The following is a 19,738-nucleotide window of genomic DNA, read 5'->3' on the forward strand; positions in this document are numbered from 1 at the left end:
AGTGTATGAATCTAAAGTTTCCTCATTTGGGTGCTGCTTTTTGGTTTGTGGTCACAACCAACTACGTCTAGATCAAAATGTTTCTTGGATATTACTTATTAGTTAGATCAATCAAGCATGTCAACCTTTTATTCTATATTTTTTCTTAAAAATATGTTAATGAACATGTAATATGAATGAAGTGGATTGAAGAAACCATTAGTGATATGCATTTGAGAACTTGTTAATTAGTAGTCTAACATATATCTTAACGTACATTAGAACTTGGACATGTAATTGTATAACATTGAAACTTAAACCTAAATTTTTTTAATACGTTAAGACTCTTGGTGTTTAATTAGTACACCCAAGGTTATAGACTTATCAATAGTAGAAAATGAAGAATCACTTAATTTGTATCACAATTGTATCTATATTAGATGACCATTTGATGATTTAGATAAATTATTTGTTAAGCGTTGAAATCATGTTGATATATTTATGAAGTTTCCTATCTTAACAGTTTTAAGGATTGTTTTAAGGCCTCTTGGAGCACTCACAAAGTAGTACATTTAAAAATAAAATTGTCCTCAATAAAGATTGGTAATTCTGGGGAACATAATTCAGATCTTGCAAGTGAAGGTTGGTTATATTGCTTAAAGAAAGGACAGGCAAGAACACCAAAACTTCTCCATTTTGATTGGACAAGGTAAGCATCGAGAATTTTATCTTGCCCATATGTATACATTCTATCTATCATGTCCTCGTTGACCACTCACGTTATTCTTTCTCTAATTGGATAAGATTTTTTTGTGATGCTCAGCAGGTGTTTTGGTTTCCTTTTATATTACTCCATCTAATTTCCTCATTGCAAGCTAGCCAAGAATAATTTTCCATTATTATTATCATTATTATTTTTAAAACAATAGGCTTTGTTTACTTTTATAATATCTTTTTTTCTTGTTGCAAAATTTATAATAACATAGTAGAACTCTTGGCTAACTTGAAAATGTGTATCATGAGACCATTAGCATCTAGCATGTGGTGCTTTTTGAAAAAAATCTAAACTTTATGGCATTTTAGTGGAGAAACTCATCTTATTGATCTTTCTTCTGAAAAACTATGTTCCTGTAAACTGTTTGTACCTTTGACTTAAAATTGGTGGGAGGCTTCTTACCCTAAAAGATCTTTCATAGTAGAAGACACCAAGTCTGTAAAGTTATTTTGCTTTGTAGGACATAATGGCTTTCTTTGTTTTCTATCGGAAAAGAGTTTTCTTTATACATAATGATGTGAAGGAGATCAGTAGATTTAGTGGAAACATGGCGAAGGGAAGTCATGGGAATGTTGCTCCCTACCCTCTGGTATGCCAGTGAAAATTGATCTCAACTCTCTTTATTGATTTCAATGAGAATTGTACATAAGTTTCCACTTTCTCATTTATGTCAGGATTCATTGTCTATGGAACTTTATGTCTTCTGTACAAATTAAATTTGTTTTCATCTCTCCATTCACCAACAGACTCAAGCAATTGATTTCAACTCTCATTATTGATTTGAATGAGAATTGTACATAAGTTAGATTGAAAATCCATGATTTTATCATTTGTGTGAATTAATTCAATTAAAATAGTTAATTAATTTATTGAAAACTGATTTTATTTTTTATGTTGATATCTAATCCCTATTAAGTTCATTAAAGTAAATTTAAAATTGTGATCTTTATCAAATGAGTATAAGATGCAATTGCATATATAGTTGAGCAAAGAAAAGCACATAAATTGTTATGTTTTATCTCGCACACATCTCACACACATCTCGTACATTTTAAAATTTTAGTATGTGTTTAAATATCAAATTGCTAGCCGTCCTAAGCCAATTGGATTATTTTTAAGCATGTTTAGTAAGTCTTTTACGCCTTTATGTTTTATCTCGCACACATCTCGCACATTCCAAATTTTCACTATGCGTTTTGAAATCAAATTGCTACCCCTCCTAACTCATTTGGATTGTTTTTATGCATGTTTAGTAAGTCTCTTAGGCCTTTATGTTTTATCTCGCACACATCTCGTATACATCTCGCACACATCTCGCACATTCCAAACTTTCACTATGTGTTTTGAAATCAAATTGTTATCCTTCCTAAGTCATTTGGTTTTTTTTTTATGCATCTTTAGTAAGTCTCTTAGGCCTTTATGTTTTATCTCGCACGTACCTCGCACACATCTTGCATACATCCCGCCTACATCTCGCACACATCTCGCACATTCCAAACTTTCACTATGTGTTTTGAAATCAAATTGCTACCCATTCTAAGCTATTTGGATTGTATGCGTTTTGAAATCAACTTGCTACCCCCCTCTTAAACCATTTGAATTGTTTGTATTCATATTTAGTGAGTCTCTTAGGCCTCTATGTTTTATCTCGCACACATCTTGCATACATTTCGCATACATCTCGCACATTCAAAATTTTCACTCTGCATTTTGAAATCAAATTGCTACGCTTCCTAAGCCATTTGATTTGTTTTTATGCATGTTTAGTAAGTCTCTTAGGCCTTTATGTTTTATCTCGCATGCATCTCACACACATCTCGCACATTCCAAACTTTCACTATGCATTTCGAAATCAAATTGCTATCCCTCCTAAGCCATTTAGAGTGTTTTTATGCATCTTTAGTAAGTTTCTTTAACCCTTATATTTTATCTCGCACACATCTCACACATATCTTGCACATTCCAAACTTTCATTATGCGTTTCGAAATTATCAAAAATAAAATAAAAGAAGCTATATGCTAAACTAAAAACATCAAAATCTGGGTCATTGGGACCTCTCATACGCAACTTGCAATTAACTCCAAAAAAAACTTTTAACTTGAAATTTGCATTATCACAGCTAGATATAACTAATAGTTTCTAACTTATTTTATACAACTGACATATAAATATTAGAAAAACTAAAACTTGGTACACAAATGAACATATGCACAAAATGAAGTTAATACAATTTCATTAGATAAACAAAACGTGATCACAAACAAAACATCCCAATAGTGTATATCAAATCCAACAAGTTGTCTATTGGTATATTGGTATTGTGATCATTGTAATGACCCACCACGACTCTTTTGTAGCCACCAATCACCCCATTTCCTTAGGATCATGTTGAGTTACTACTCACTGACAAACCTTCGATGAAGACTGCGAGGTGAGAAGCTTAGTACATTATTTGAGCATACTGCAAAACAAAAATGTGTAGAGTAAAACAAATAAAATTGGATCCAACTTAATGCATTCTTTAAAAATTTTGAGTTAAGCTACCTTACCACATTTTGGAACAAGAAGTACATGTCACCATGGCTAACAAAAGCACCCAAGAATTGCTTAAATGAATATTAGATTTAGAATAATGTTTGTTGCATCTCGCCACTAAAACAAAACAATGGAGAAATTATGAAATGTAATTCAGAGGTTCCAAAAGAAAAAGTGGTTTAGAAAACACATTCTTGTTGTTAGGTAAACAGAATCAGAAATTTCTGTATACCAGTTTCATACATAGGAGAATGGAAAAATATTTCTCAAAGTAAATAGAAAAAGAAAACCCCACAAGTTATGTAAAAATCTTTAAACCTCGCTGTCCTCATCGTCTGAAGCTCGTCATTGTCGTCTAAAACCTTGTCGTTACCATCCAAAGCCTACCATCGTCGTTCGTCAAAGTCACCTACTCGTGAGAGATTTTGAGAATGGAAAACGAGAAGATTGAGGAAGTGGGAGGAAAATACCCTATCTTAGCATTCTTTTTATTGAGGGTAATTTGGATATTTCACCACTTTATTTGTCCTAAATCTTCACTTTCAAAAACCATCCCAAAAGACTTTAAACCCCAAAATTTTATCCTATTTTTAGCAATTCTTCAAAGAAAGGGATGTGAAGCAAAATCATGACGATGGGTTAAATAAGATATGAGAAATTGCCAAAAATAGGTTAAAAAAGAAGGGTTAAATGACTTTCAGGATAGTTTTTGAAAATGAAGAGTTTTAGCACAATTTAGGGTGAATAGACAAAAATGCCCTTCATTAGATTTCTCTTCTCTTTCCCTTTCCCTTCTCTTCCACGTAAACAGTTTTCCCTTTCCCTTCTCTTTCGCGTAGAACACCTGAAGTAAAAAAAAAAAAAAAACGCATTTTGTTGGCTTTTGAAATTTCCTACTCTACTCCAATACTCTGCTCCAGTGTCGTCTGAAGATACTTCGACCGTTCGTCGGTCTTCTAGTGCATTTTGTCGCTTCTCCTTTTCGAACCATTCAATCAACTTTAAGTGTTTTCTCTTATTTCAGTGAGTTTCATTTCTAACCCATTTTCAATTTATTTGCTGTAAACGTTTGATTTAGGTATTTGTTGTGAGTTTCATCCGTACATGTATGGTTTAGGCTATTTTGGAATCGACTAATTTGCTGTAAATTAGTTTAGTCAAAGTTTGGTTTAGGTTATTAGAAAGTTAAATGGGTAGTGAAATGAATTGAAGTAGAGGGTTTAGTTGGGTCAAATAGAGGAGGAGTAAGCAATAGTAATAGAGGGTTCAAGAGGAGAAATTCGTTTAGTCTCTACTTGGACAGAGAATTATTCACTTGTTACATTATTTACACGATCGAATGAGGTAAGATGACTTTGATTAACTTAACATAGGAAATGATTGAGGTGGTCTTTTGAAGATAAGTGCAATAATTGCAGTTCCTTTATTATGATTTCTTTCAAACTTTCTTCTAACTCCAGTTTTGTCATCCGATTTGTCACAGGGGTGTAAACATCTGACTTTTGCAATATAGTTGGCATTTTGCTCCTTTTTCTTTGGATGCCTTCTTTAACTCTGAATTGGCCACTTTTGAAGCTCCTTGATTTAGCAGTGAGTTTTTTTTTTTTTTTTTTTTTTTTTTTTTTTTTATTAATCTATATTGTTTTCTATCTATTCTGTATTGTCTTATATTGTGAGCAATTTTTCGTGCCGCTATGGATGCTTCTCAAACCACTTTGGCTTTCTCTTTGATTACTTTCTATCACATGCACTTTTGTTGGGTTTCTCTATAACTTCAAATTTTGAAATACTATGAATGATGTAATGGTCCATATAGCTCATGAGCATAATAAAAGGTCTAAAGAACTGCTCTATTTAATTTGGAGTAATTCTATGCATGTTTAGTAAGTCTCATACGCCCTCATGGTTTATCTCGCACGTATCTCGCACATCTCAAACTTTCACTATTTATTTCGAAGTGAAATTGGTACCCCTCCTAATCCATTTAGAGTGATTCTATGCATGTTTAGTAAGTTTCTTAGGCCCTCATGGTTTATCTAGCACGTATCTCGCACATTCCAAACTTTCACCATTTATTTCAAAATCAAATTGGTACACCTTCTAATCCATTTAGAGTGATTCTTTGCATGTTTAGTAAGTCTCTTAGGCCTTCATGGTTTATCTTGCACGTATTCCGCACACATCTTGTACATATCTCGCACATTCCAAACTTTCATTATTTAATTCGAAATGAAATTGGTACCCCTACTAATCCATTTGGAGTGATTCTATGCATGTTTATTAAGTCTCTTAAGCCCTCATGGTTTATCTCGCACCTTCCAAACTTTCACTATTTATTTCAAAATCAAATTGGTACACCTTCTAATCCATTTGGAGCGATTCTTTGCATGTTTAGTAAGTTTCTTAGACCCTCATGGTTTATCTCGCACATATCTCACATATTCCAAACTTTCACTATTTATTTCAAAATCAAATTGGTACACCTCCTAATCCATTTGGAGTGATTCTTTGCATGCTTAGTAAGTCTCTTAGACCCTCATGGTTTATCTCGCACGCATCTCACATGCATCTTGCACATTCCAAACTTTCACGATGCTGTTATGACATGTGTAGTCAGTCTCTTATGCAATTATATTTCATTTCTTCCTTTTTGTTCAGGCTTCAATTATGATATTGACATCGACTGACGGACCCGTATACAAGATTAATCATTCCCATCATTTTTATGCCATAGTAAGTTGTTTGTCTCATTTAGAAAAGATAACACATAATATTAAGGTCAAACTCAAACCGAATCAATTAGCCTTATTTAGAAAACGAAGTTTGGTCACTTTTTGGACCTAAATATTGTCTTTAATGGGCCACTCATCCACTAGTTATTGTTAAGGGAGGTGGAAGATGAAGGAAAAGATTATATAAGTTTCTTACTAGGGGGCGTTGTTTGTACTTTTGGTAGAAGAGAGTTTAACATCATAATGAGTCTATGGGGTCCTAAAGAGGAGTCTATTCAGTTGGTTGGGAATAGTAAATTTTTGGAGAAGTTCTTTAAAGACAAAGAGTGTATTTATGTAAGCAACTTAGAGGATATATTTTGGAATACGATGGTGATGACGATGATATGGTGAACCAAAGTCGATGAGAATTTTTTCAAGATTGTTAATGATTGGAATACATTTAATAATTATGATTGAGGCGGGATTGTTTTTGAACGCACGCTAAGTGCCTTAAAAAAAGCCTTGGACATGCAACATGCCAAGGGAAAGAAGAAATCAACTAAGACGAAATATACTATCAATGGATTTCCGCATGCATTACAGGTATGCTACTTCTTACTTCAAAACTTATGCATACATTTATATATCTATATATATCTTGGGCACTTCCTAAACTTGTTTGTCAAATGTGGAATAGGTTTGGGCATATGAGTCTATACCAACCATCATTGGATGTAGTGTAGATAAAGTAAACGATGATGTCATACCACGAATGCTGAGGTGGGTGTGCCAACAATCACCAAAGTCCCAAACTATAAGCCAGATGTTTGACTTGCCAATGGTAAGTAGCAAGCAATAGTAACTAACTTAAGGATCACATGATTTTGTGCTTTTCTTTGTCCTAAATACATTTTCCTTTTCTCTTTATAGTTGATAATTAAGGCGGTCATTGAGATGACACCTGAAGATGAGCAATTGAGAATTACTTCAGGTGAACTTTTTGAAAACCTCCGCTCATCTACCATTGTTCAGTCGAAGAATGGTGGTTCAAAAAGAGGAAGAGAAGTTAGTAATGATAAAGGTGACTTCAAAAAGAGGAAGAAATAGAAGTCAAAGTCTAAGATGAAAAAGACTATTTGGAATCTCCAAGATCGAGTAGTAGTTGTTGAAGGGCAACTTACTAGTCTAAAATCAGATATTGACGAATTGAAGGGCATGATGTCAACCATATTGAAGCACATTAGACTTCAAAGAAAGGTTATGAATCAAACTGTTAATGCTCCTTTGATTATTGTATTGAGTTTAGTTGTTTGATATTTGGTAATTACTCATACGTTAAGTTGCATGTTCTTGCTAATCTTGATGTTTACTTTCTATCATTATCCACACCAATTCATTTTGAGCTTCCATAGGATGACGAAGGAGACCGCAAGGGGTTTGAAGGCTTAGTAGATCATACACTAGAAAGTGAAGAAGTAGATGCCAAGACCGAAGATGTTGACGCAGGCGGTACCCCTCATTGGTTGAGGATGCCAAAGGAGGATGACACAAGTAATGGGATGAAACACATTGAACTTAAAAAGAAGGTGGTTCCATGTTCTTGTTAATATTGATGTTTAATTTCTATCATTATCCACACTAATGCATTATGAACTTCCATAGGGCGGCGAAGATGTTTACACCATCGGTACCCCTCCTTGGTTGAGAATGCCAAACGAGGATGACACAAGTAATGTGATGAAGGTTAATATCGAGTTAGAGAAGCCAATCAACGTGTTGGAGAAGAAGGTTGAGATTGGTTTAGAGGAGCCAATAGATGTCGTTGACGATGAGGTTGAAATTGAGGACACTGGGAAAAATCTCTTACTCATTTTGATTCAAACGTCATAGAGATAGAACCATTTCTCACTCAACGACCACACATTTGGCCTGCCCGTAGGAAGCGTGCAAGTGTTTGCCTCTCAACCCCATTCAAAACTCTACCTATATGGTCTACGAAATCAACCACCACCACCTCTCAGTGTGAACCAATTGTTTATGATCCCATTCACAAAATACTTGACGTCGATTTAGATAGACTTACAGCTTGGATTACAGATAAGCGTACAAACGATGAGATGCATGAAACTTTTCATGGGAAAAAATCAAAGATATTTTTCAGAGACTTGTTTATGTGTCGCCAGTGGTTGGCGGATGAGGTAAATGATTATCTTATTATTTATGCCATTATAATTTTTTTTATTGTTATGGTTCTATACATTTAGTACTTACTTTTGTTTCTATTAGCATTTGGATGCACTTTTTCTTTTCATTCGCTTCAAGATTAAGGTAGCCGGGATACCTTTTGCTCAAAACTTCACAATTGTAGACACAATATTCATGGTTTGTAATCGTAATGTTACTTTATGTATGTATTTGCATCTGATATTTGTCTTTCGGTCTGATATTTGCGTTTGTATTTTTTCTTTGCAGCGGTTTTTAGTTGCAAAGTGGCCTGGATACGAAGAATGTATTAAAGAGAATCGCCTATTTGACTGAAAGGAAGAGTATAGGTTGGTTGACTATGTTGTCGGGTTGAAAAAGGACTTTCAAGATCCTTGGGCAGTGTTGATTACGTTTACTCTCCAATCAATGTCCATGCCAACCATTGGGTTCTATTATGCTTGGATTTGGTAAGTTGTCAAGTCAAGGTATGAAATTTGCTTCCGTCGCTTACAAGTGCCGAAGAGATGAGAAACATATTACTGTCGATTCGAGGGTTGGTGCCAAATTTGTTAGATAGTACTAGATTCTTTGCTAGGAGAGGTGGATCATTGACATACAAGGAACCTTGGCCAGTTGTCATTGTCGACTCCATTCCACTACAACGAAATAATAGTGATTGTGGCATATTCACGATTAAGTATTTTGAGTACATAGCTTATGGTTTTGATTTAGATACATTATGTCAAGAAAACATGTCCTACTTAAGAAAAGAATTGACATTTCAATTATGGACCAACACTCCTATGTATTGAATTTTGTTGCAAAATTTGTAGGAGTTGTATATAATGTATATTGCGAAATATGTACATAAATCACAAGTATCGATTCTTCTCTATAATGCACAAGTATAGATGCTATATAAATTAGATAAAGCGTAGTTTATGAATGATCAATTGATGACATTCAAATATCATATTTGTTTGGAAAACTACTTGTAGGTAAATTGAAGTTGTCCCCAAGCTATATAACTTGCATTCAAAGCTTGCGAGTGAGCAGGAACATGATAGAACATATTTGTGCTATATGATTTTAATTTTTTAGCTTATTGGTATCATGTTGTTATGTTTCACAGGAGATCAACAAAAGAAGAAATACAATTTTTTTTTTCTTTTGTTCTACTTCTCAACTCATATTTGTGCTATATGATTTAAATTTTTAGCTTATTGGTATCATGGAGTCATGTTTCGCTGGAGATCAACAAAAGAAGAAATACAAAATTCCTTTTTTTTTTCTTTTGTTCTACTTCTCAATGAATTCATATAATCAATGATAAGACTTGTAGAATTTGTTCAATCATTAATATATACATAAAATTGAAAAGGCAGATTATATGAAGAAACACACAATAGTTGGAATGAATTTAAAGTAAAAGAAGGGAAAAGGAAAGAGAATGAAAGACACATATTTGCATTGTGTTTGAATTCATGTTTGAATTCATTAACAAGTTCACCGCCTTTCAAATTTTCATCACTATCCTCAGCCTCATTTCCAAAGTTCTGAAGCACTAGACGATTGGTTTAAGTAAACTGGAAATTGAACTCAGAAGAGCTTTCTTATCATGACTGTTCACAAGCACAATACTAGTTGCAAAGCAATTTACTTCACGAGTTCCATCTGTACAAAAACAAAAGGAAAAAAAGAAGGTAAATATAGAAGTTTAAGTAAACTAAATCAACCAATATAATATAGTTATGTAAGGTTTAATTACTTGGCCATGAGATCGAAAATTGATATGCATCAAAGTTCAATCTTTTCATAATATCAACATATTCTTGAATAATAATGTTAAGAAAAAGATAAATTAAGAACTCAGAAGTTTGAAATGATCAATGAATTTTGAGCAAACCTTATATCTGTGGTATTGATCTACAACAACTTCTCCAGTGGCATTACCAGCGATATTAACTATTTAAATTCAAAAAATATGTATAAAAAAATGGAGAAAAAACCTTAAGATAAAAAATTAAAAAAAAAAGAAAGAAAGAAGGAAAAAAGAATAAAAAATTAGAAAAAGAACTTGGGATTTTAATGTAAGGATCCCAAAGCAGTTTCAAAGCAAACAATCTTACAAGATGCAATTCAAACCTCTAAACTAATCAACTGAATGCCTTTTAAAGATGTATTTCCCTTGTGAATAGCAAGCACAATACTTGTTGCAGGTAGTTGATTAAAATAATGTTTGGCAAGTGAGACCAAATTGCTGGATGGTAATTTCCAAAGTAAAATTAGACAAAATCCTAACCAGCTTGCTAAAATGGTGAAGTTCATAGCTTAACCTACCCAAGTGGACCAGTCAGATCAAATTCTAACATCACAGCCATTCCTCTCCACTTAGCTAGCCTTTTAATCAATTTCTTAGCCCAACTTGTTAAAACACCAAAAACCACATTAGTTACAATGCAACTACACACAAGCAAGAGAAACACCATTAGTTACAATCAAGACCGAAACATATGGAAATTAGCAACACAAAAATATAAACATCTACCTCAATGGGGAACCACAACTCATTTGTTGTATAGTAGATCCTTTGATTCCAGTCTCATTAAATTAAAGAGAAAGGTCTTAATGAATGAAAGCAGAGTACACACTAGCTATTGTTCATCAATTACATTATTGTGTTGAAGTCATACGAAAGCTAACAATAAAAAGCCAAAAAGCTGTAAAGAAATTCAAACCAATTCACGAAAAATAACAAACTAAGAAACAGTTTGAACGTTATTCTAAAGTTTAATGTTAATAAGTATGTGAAATAACAAACTAAAGCATGTTTCAGTACGAAAAGAAAACAACATTGGTAGAGAAATTTCTAATCTTGTATGCTCGACTTCTCGGTGTTTGAAATTGGATTGGTACACGTTAATTTGTTGTGACCTATTTCTTTACATCGACCACACTTATGCAATTTCGTAGCTTCATCGACACTTGGAATCCTCTTTTTCTTTGATCGACCAACTCTTTTAACTACTTTTGGAGGTAAAACATTCATATGTACGTAGTCTTCACTTGTCTTCCAATCTGACTTATTCCCAACTTGGTAGACGACCTCCGCATATGCTGCCAATAAACATTCATTAGTGTAATAATTAGCACATAAACTATAAACATTTATATTGCGATCCCGTGTTGCAGTAATGACATGTGATCATGGTAGTTGCTCAGTTTGAAACTCCTTGCAAGTGCACTCTTGAGTGTGAAGATTTACGACCTCTTCCTTATCTAAATCTTTGACATGAAATTGGTAACAGTCAATTGGGTTGATCTTCATTGTCAAAGCTCGTTCTTGTTTCTTTTGTAAAACTAACTCTGCCCATTTAGTCAATGTAGACGTCACTTTAATGCCTTCTTCTCGACGCTCCCAAAACCAACGTTGTAGCAAAGCTTAAACATGTTCAATGAATGAAGCAATAGGCAAATCTCTAGGTTCTTTCAGTATAGAATTCATGGACTCTACTATATTTGTTGTCATCATGTTATATCGTCTTCCTAGGTAGTGAACACGAGACCATCGTGCTATTCCAACGTCATTTAAATATTTTCCTGAACCATTAGGAAATGCAAGAATATTTCTCCACGCTTCTAGAAACGATTCACGATATGTTTTTGATGCATTGTAAAACAAAGTAGCAACTGTGTTATTCTTATATTTATCATGCAAATTTTGAGACAAATGTTAGACACAAATGCTGTGGAATGCAGAGGGGAAAACTGATGAAATACCCTTAGAGAAGCATGTTTTTCGATATGTCACAAAGCCTAGATTAGGCACCTCTCCTATTGCACCTTTAAATTTTTCTAAGAAGCACTGTATTGAGTCATATGTTTCTCTATCAACTACTCAAAAGGCTAGAGGATAAATCTGATTGTTACCATCTAAGAAAACGAAAACTATCAACTGACCCCGATATTTGTTCTTAAGAAATGTTCCATCCATGACTATGACCGGTCTAATGCAATTTAAGAATCCTCTGACACATGGATCAACAGCCATAAAAAGATATTTGAAGAAACGATCATCTTCGAGTTCCATGTGAAATATTGTACATGGATTTGTAAGTTTGGATGCTTCACCATATCTACGCAATAGATTATATGACTCTTCAAGAGACCCTCGCACTCGTTCATATGGATTTTCTCTAGCATGCCATGCTTTTTCATAACTCATATTTATGCCATAGTCTTGCCTCATGTCTTCTAAGATATCACGTGGTTTGTATAGCGACCGACTCCCCTGAATTTGGACTTTATTAATTCTCCAACAACCCAAGATTTTGCTTGCCTATGGTCACGATTCAAAAACTCAAGAGAACACAAATGAATTTTGACATACTTTTTAATCTTAAATATATTTGAATCCTTCAATCTCATCGCTCACAAACTCCAACCACACTTATTGTTGATGCATCTAACAAAAAGAACCTCTTTTGTAGACTTTTTTTTTACTACAAACTGAAAAAAAAATTTCATTGCCAACACACTTAATCTCATTGAAAAATCTCTCTTGCAAAAAAATATTTGTCCTACATCCAGCTCCTCACTTATAGAGCTTTCTTCGGACCAAACACTTCTTTTTGTCTTCAACTTTCAACTAGAGGAGCTGTAGTAAACTTTAGCTTTTCCTTTACAATCTTTTGTAAGAGCATCTCTTTGTTGTGGGATGTCAAACAATTCATTGTTCATCTCAACTGACTCCCGTGTAAAAGTATCATCTTTTGAATCATATGAATCATACAATTCCCATATAATCAAAGTGGTCCCTATCATGTTATCACACAAGCCAACCTAAACTTCACCAATATCAACTTCATTCTTATCTAATGTATCCATTGCAATTGGAGGATGAGAGTTTAAATTATGAACTTGGTTACTCTCAGATGCTAAATTGTAATTTTGTTTAACACTTTCTTGCTTTGATTGCTTCTGTGCGCAAATGATACGTATAGGGGACCTCCAATGGATTTTCACTAAGAATATAAAACTTCAAATCACGGTAATTGCTTAACTCAAATGGAGAAGTTTCATTTTCCACTTTTATCTCATATATGCATCTTATCTTTATGTCGAACTCGTCAACTTCTGCAAGGTCATATAATTCATCCTGTAAATCTTTGTGTGTTATTTCTTTACTGACAACAATAATGCCTTTTAACACACCTTCTTCATATTTTCTTCATCCCTCATCCCATGCACCACCCTAACGCACTAAAATCCGAACATGTGACATCCTTAAACCATCTTAAGTTTTTTAGTTCCTGCAAAAATTTATTTGAACTTAGAAGTTGACATATCACATGAAAAAAAGTGTATGACTTATTTGCGAGATTAAAAAACAGTAGCTAAAAGCACCCTAAATCACATAGGCACAAGTATATAATTCATTTGAGATTCATTTGAACTTAAGAAGCTACGAGATGCCTGCGAGATGTTTGCGAGATGCAAAGAAATAACAAAAATAACTTGTTGACATGCTTTGAAACATCTCTTCAACAACCCTAAATCAATTTGAAACAATTAAAAATTATATTATGGTTATACATTTAGCATTCCAATGTTACACAAATAGAAGAGGAAAAAAAAATTATAACACAACACAATTTAGTGGGAAAAAATAACATAAAAAAAAATCTAAAAATTCACCAGACAGGACGGGAACTTGATGGACTGATGAACGATACCGAAATAGCACGATTGCACTGGAGTAGAATCTTGACGTGAATGGGTTTTGTGTTGGTTCTTCTGCGATAAAAGAAATGAAGCAAGAAAATTTTTCTTTCTTCACTGCACACGAACATGAAAATGGGTCTTTTTTTCTTTCTTTTTTATTTACGTTGGAGGGAAGTGAAGGGAAAATAACTATGGGCATTTTGTCTATTCACTCCTAAATTGTCCTAAAACTCTTTCTAACGACCTCGTAATGTTTACAAGGTAGATGAACTAATCCTCTAGTCACTAAATGATTTTGAAAAAGAATCTCATGTTATCTAATAATTTGTTGTCATTTGATTAACAAAAGCATATATTTATTACCACTGGTGACAACATCTCTCACTTCAGCTTTCTTCCAGGTTCGAGATCTTGATTTTCCTATAAACATTCTGGGGTTTGAAATCGTGCGTGATGCTGATGGTCTTGCAATGAGTTCTCGCAATGTGCGGCTCTCACCTGAAGAAAGACAAAAGGTTCTCTTCAAATTATAGTGTAGTAGTGGCTTCAAAGTGCAAAGCACATTGGCTTTATCGTTCATGATCAAATGATTACTTAGATTCAGAAATTGCTTTGCTTCTTCTCTTTCGTCTATAGGCATTGTCAATAAACAGATCATTGTCAAAAGCAAAATCTGCAGCAGAACAAGGTGAACTCAATTGTAAAAGATTAAAAAACTTGGTTGTCGATGAAATACAAGAAGCTGGCGGAGAACTTGATTATGCTGAGGTGAGCCCTGGATGATTTAAATTAGGAAGTTTTCTGACTTGAGCTTATATTAAGTGTTTGGTGTTCTGTTTGACTTTGTGGAGTCTTCAACTTACTTAAGAGATAAACAATGTGTTGTTGCAGCTTGTCCTTTTTCATAATTTTATTGAATAGCCATTTTTGCTGAAGGGTGAAAATGCATGAGACTTTTTTTTTTTTTCCTTGAGAAAATATCAATTTATATCTATCATTTTAAACCTTAGTCTTTCGAGTTTATCAATTTATCCTCCATTTCATTCCATTCATATGAATATCATGTGAGACTTATAACTTTATCAATCAAGTTTCTTAACATTTACAAGCAGATTATCTTATTAAAAAAAATTTACAAGCGAGTTAACTAAAACTCTTAATTTCGTAACCTTAACCAAACGGTTAACAGTTAGTTTAATGTGGTTGTTTGTTGATGGCAGATTGTGTAACAAGAGAGTTTAGAGGTGGCGGAGGAGATCAAGAGTCCAGTTGTGATCTTGATTGCAGCTTGGTTTGGCAAAGTCAGGCTCATAGACAACATCAAAATAAACATTTGAGTATTCACCGTTTTTTCCCTTTTCTTTTGAAAGCGTCACACAAGATGAGCCTTTTGAAAGCACTGCACATCTAGTGTCAGAGTTGAAACTAAAAACATTTTTGTAGATGAGGTGATTTTGAAAATTGACAAAAGTGATTTTAACCCTTTAAAATTATACTCGAAATGTCTTTTACCTTTTTTGTCTTAACCCCTTTTTATTTGTACCAAAATAACTCAAATTAAAGACTCCAATGGAGATGAAAAGAATAAAGAAAAGTCCTATTGTCCGTTCTTCTATTATATTTGCCATTAGACTAAATTATGGAATTTCAGTCTATAATTGAGACAACCAATGTAAGTGGCCATGTTTTCTGCATTTGTAATCGTTTTTAGTCTTGGCTAAGAATGAAGGGTGTTGTCATTGATAATATAAATTATGTGTTAGTTAGGCTGGAAATTGTAACATGCAACTAAGTTTATGATTCAAGTTGATAAAGCGTGACAAATTTAGAGATAAAATTTGAATTCCTTTGGATCTTTCTCAAAGGCATACGTTAGATTCCAAATTCCAAGTTAACTTGTTTCATTTCTTTATACCTACATAGATTTTGAACTTTCTTATTTCAAATTACGCAATTTTTATGGTTTCTTTTTCTCTCCCTTCTTGGATACCAAGCTACATAAAATTTGGGGAAACTAATTGATCCCTATACTAAATTTGTCCTACTTCATCAATTTTCACTTTAAGCTTTCATGTAGGTTCAAAAAAGTATGTTTGACAAAAGTTCTCCCGTTGTATCCAAGCTTAAACTATCATTTGATGAGATAGCTTTGAAAGAAGCCCGAATTTGAGGGAACAACAATATGCGCCCAATCAATGAACGAATAGTGGGGGATGAGACGTCGGACGAGTTGGCGGGGTTTGGACACTTATCATAATGAGACGTCAGATGACCACGATCGTTTAGAGACTCAACAATCCTCAAATTCCTTAATCTGTTCCCCACAATCCCCACGTAGACTAGAGATACCTATTCAGATGGATCAGCAGATACAAATCCAACTACCCAAGTAAAGGGTTCTGAGAGGGATGAGAAGTCCTCAGGGAGACACAGACATTTAAAGTCCTATAAACGTCTTAAATCATAATTGTCTGGTGCTTGGAAGGATTTGTCGAGACTAACTGACATAGTCTTAAAGCTCATCTGATACCGTCGATCGCTAGCATATCAAATTAGTGGAAATCAAGCAGATGGTTTAGAGGCTGGTTAACGTATGATATACATACTTTCTTGACGGCTGTTCTTTCACAATTTCACATATGGTTATGAGAATATAAACGATCGTATAACAACTCATAAATGATGGCTTAGTAACATTACATGATCGTCTAGATTCAATAAATAACGACTAATATTACACTACACAATCATTTAGACTTGGTACATGATCGCTTATGTTTGTTACATGATCATTTATGCTTGTTATACGATCGTTTATGTTTGATATGTATTTTTTTAAAAAAGGAAAACTTTTCATAATCATATTAAGAATACCAACATGTCTTCAAGAGACGCCAACGATGGAAACGACCATGAAGAAGGTGGTGGTGAGGATGGAGACAATACACCAGGATATATACATCAAGGCAACAATTATTCAGTTGAACCAGACGTGGACCAAACGATGGATCCAATGTTGGTTGCAACCTTGTTAGAGGTTGAAGTGTTGACAATTAGAGAACTCGAGAACTGGAACATGATCTTATCCACGTGACCAAAATTTTCCTTCATACTTTTCAATATAAATTAACAAGCTAATATATATGGTCCACCTTAGTATACTAATCATCTTCAATTCCGTTTATTCATTTTTAAAGTTTTAATTTTATCAATTTTTTAGAAACAGAAATGAGCATTTCATCGATTAGAAGAAACTAATGCTCAAAGTACTAGAGAATTATACAAAGAGCTAAAATTTTCAAGGAAAAAATAGTCTGAAAAACAACTATACAGACAAAACAAAGCCAAAGACCATTACAAACTCCAAACAGTGCTGAAGATACAAACATGGCAGATTGGGAAAAAACATTACAAATGAAATGATGGAAAAGGGATAGAAATGCACCAGAACCTAGAGAGCCATGAAAGAAATAATTGTTGAAGATGCAACTTAAGGTGACAACTTTTCTCAAGATGCACCCTCTTCAAACTCTTTATGCTTGCTTCTGGAAGAGAACTCGCCATCTAAACATTGCTTCAAAACAATAACTCACACAAAGTTTTCTGTGAAGGATCAGCCCAATACCATTCAGCAATCAGCTACTATTGATTTCGAATGATCTGAAAGTCCAAACGGCAGAACTGATGGTGGGCAAACCAAGCACTTTTCAGCAACTTTCAAATCTTCATCCAATTGAAACAAAGCATTAAGGTCTTTCTCTAGAGGCTCCAATGTGACACCCCCTCACTTCCTTCAATCTTTTCCAAATGTTCAAAATTTTCACTGCTTACACTGAAAGGAGAAATGAATGTTGCCTCACACTTCTTTTTGGATGGAATGACTAGAGTATGGCATAAAGTGCCTCTCAGGAATTTCACCTTTGAGTTAAACATTGAAAAATTAGAGTATTCGAAGGCTTGAAGATTAGAGGATTGAGAATCTGACTTATTAACTCGAGAGCGAACTTGAATTTAGCACAATTAGCTTCTAAAATATCAGGATTCTGCTTGGGAGTCAACTTCTTCTGAAAGAGTCTTTTTTAGTCGTTTTCTTTGATTTCTTTCTTCTAACAAAATGCTTTGGAAAACGCTTGAATAAGTTGCTGGAAATTTCTCACTTTTGGTTGGCTCTTGATCCTTTTTTTAGATGTAAATCTGACCGAGGAAGAAGTTGAAGAAGAAACATCCGGAAGGGAGGAAGAGGAAGAGGAAGAGGATCTCTTTGAAATTTTTCTAGACAAGGGGTTGCAGTAATTTGAAGGATCAAGAATGGGAGGTACTAACGGCTCAGAAGAAGCATGGGATAGCTATCTGCCAATGGAGAAACTTGGAACGGCATTACTTTTTTCAATCAAGTCCTTTATCTGTAACACAAATGAAAATGTAGAAATTAAGATGGAATTCTTTTATCATGTCAATTACATCTTGCACTATTTTTTTCAAAGGAGACACAATTTTACTAATAAAATGAAACCAAAACTTAAAGTACAAGAGAATTATACAAAAAACACACAAATGAAGAGATTAAGGATCATGATGCGGACGTAGGTTGACCTCTTTGCATCTGCATCATATCCTACAAAATACTAGCATCAAACGAATCAGTGGTACATATAAGAATCCGAGAGGAAACAAATAATCTTTTTTTTTCTTTCTTAGAGTTGTAGTTAACACGAACATAGATCCACGTTCTTCTCGAGTGTTTAGGGATGATTTTTTTGTTATTGACTTCTGAGAGCTAGGAATTAATCATATCAAATGAGATTTTCAAGTATGCTGGTCGTTGTTCTTTTTGCCTGTTTCTGTTTTTCCTTTGCGGGGCAAAACATATTAGTTGGTTGGACCTCAATGGACTAAGTGAAAACACTTGAGACAAATTTTACCTTTCATTTTTTCTGCTTATCTTCTGGAGACAAATTGATCTCCTTCACTAACCAAGGTGTCATTTGAATCTTTGATAATCATTTTGTTTTCTACTTTTGGTTTTTATTTTTGTTTTTGTTTTTCAGGAACGGGTTGTTATTGTTGGATAACTAATTATTAATTGCATTTGCATCGTTTTTGTGTTTTACAGACAGAAAAACCAAAAACTGAATACAGAAAGGTCAAACTAAACAGGACTGAGTAATTTCCAACTGATTGATATCCTATTTCTTGTATAGACTGGGGAAGCCATTGGAAAAATCCTTGCACGAGGTCATAGTCATGTCACAGTCTATTATGAGAACCCAAAAAATATAATTGGTCTCCTATAGGTATCAGTAGAATAATTTTATAATGCCTTCTAATTTTCAACCTCCATTTGATTTGTATGTTTCTTTCGAAATGCAATGGCAAGCTCTCAAGAATAGGCAATAACATCATTCATTTTCTTAAAAAGAAATTCCAGTTTTCTTGTGGTAGGTGTTTTCCTTTGATTGTTGAACCCTTCACTATCCTTTTCAATTAGTTTGATCTTCTTTTTTTTTCGTCCTGGATTTAGGTGAAAAGCCTACCGACAGTAAGAGCAGAAACTGAAACTCCAGTCAGTGCTGTTTCTATAAGGAGAATTCATAGGTCATGAATGTTCTTTCCTTGAATCTAAATATAAATGATTTCATCTCTTAATATGTTCTACAGGATTCCTTCAGATATTCCATTATATGATATCCTAAACGTATTCCAAAAGGGAAGCAGTCATATGGCCGCTGTAGTCAAGGTCAAGGAGAGGACTAAGAACTCTGCGCTTGCCAGTAATGGAGAGAAGTATGGGAAAGTCTTTTACCT

At 34.0% G+C, this 19,738-nt stretch overlaps 1 protein-coding gene across 1 annotated transcript; it reads left to right on the forward strand.

Annotated features, from left to right (window-relative positions):
* The first annotated feature begins 1,301 nt into the window (after positions 1-1,301).
* On the forward strand, positions 1,302-14,884 carry LOC127149391 (uncharacterized). Its single transcript, XM_051084604.1, has 6 exons — positions 1,302-1,343; positions 7,417-7,590; positions 7,667-7,792; positions 14,335-14,448; positions 14,570-14,701; positions 14,855-14,884. Exons 1-6 carry the CDS (start codon positions 1,302-1,304, stop codon positions 14,882-14,884), a joined length of 618 nt encoding a protein of 205 aa, XP_050940561.1.
* Positions 14,885-19,738: the final 4,854 nt, after the last annotated feature.

Source organism: Cucumis melo, chromosome 5, assembly GCF_025177605.1.
Source record: "Cucumis melo cultivar AY chromosome 5, USDA_Cmelo_AY_1.0, whole genome shotgun sequence".
Taxonomy (NCBI): Eukaryota; Viridiplantae; Streptophyta; class Magnoliopsida; order Cucurbitales; family Cucurbitaceae; genus Cucumis; species Cucumis melo.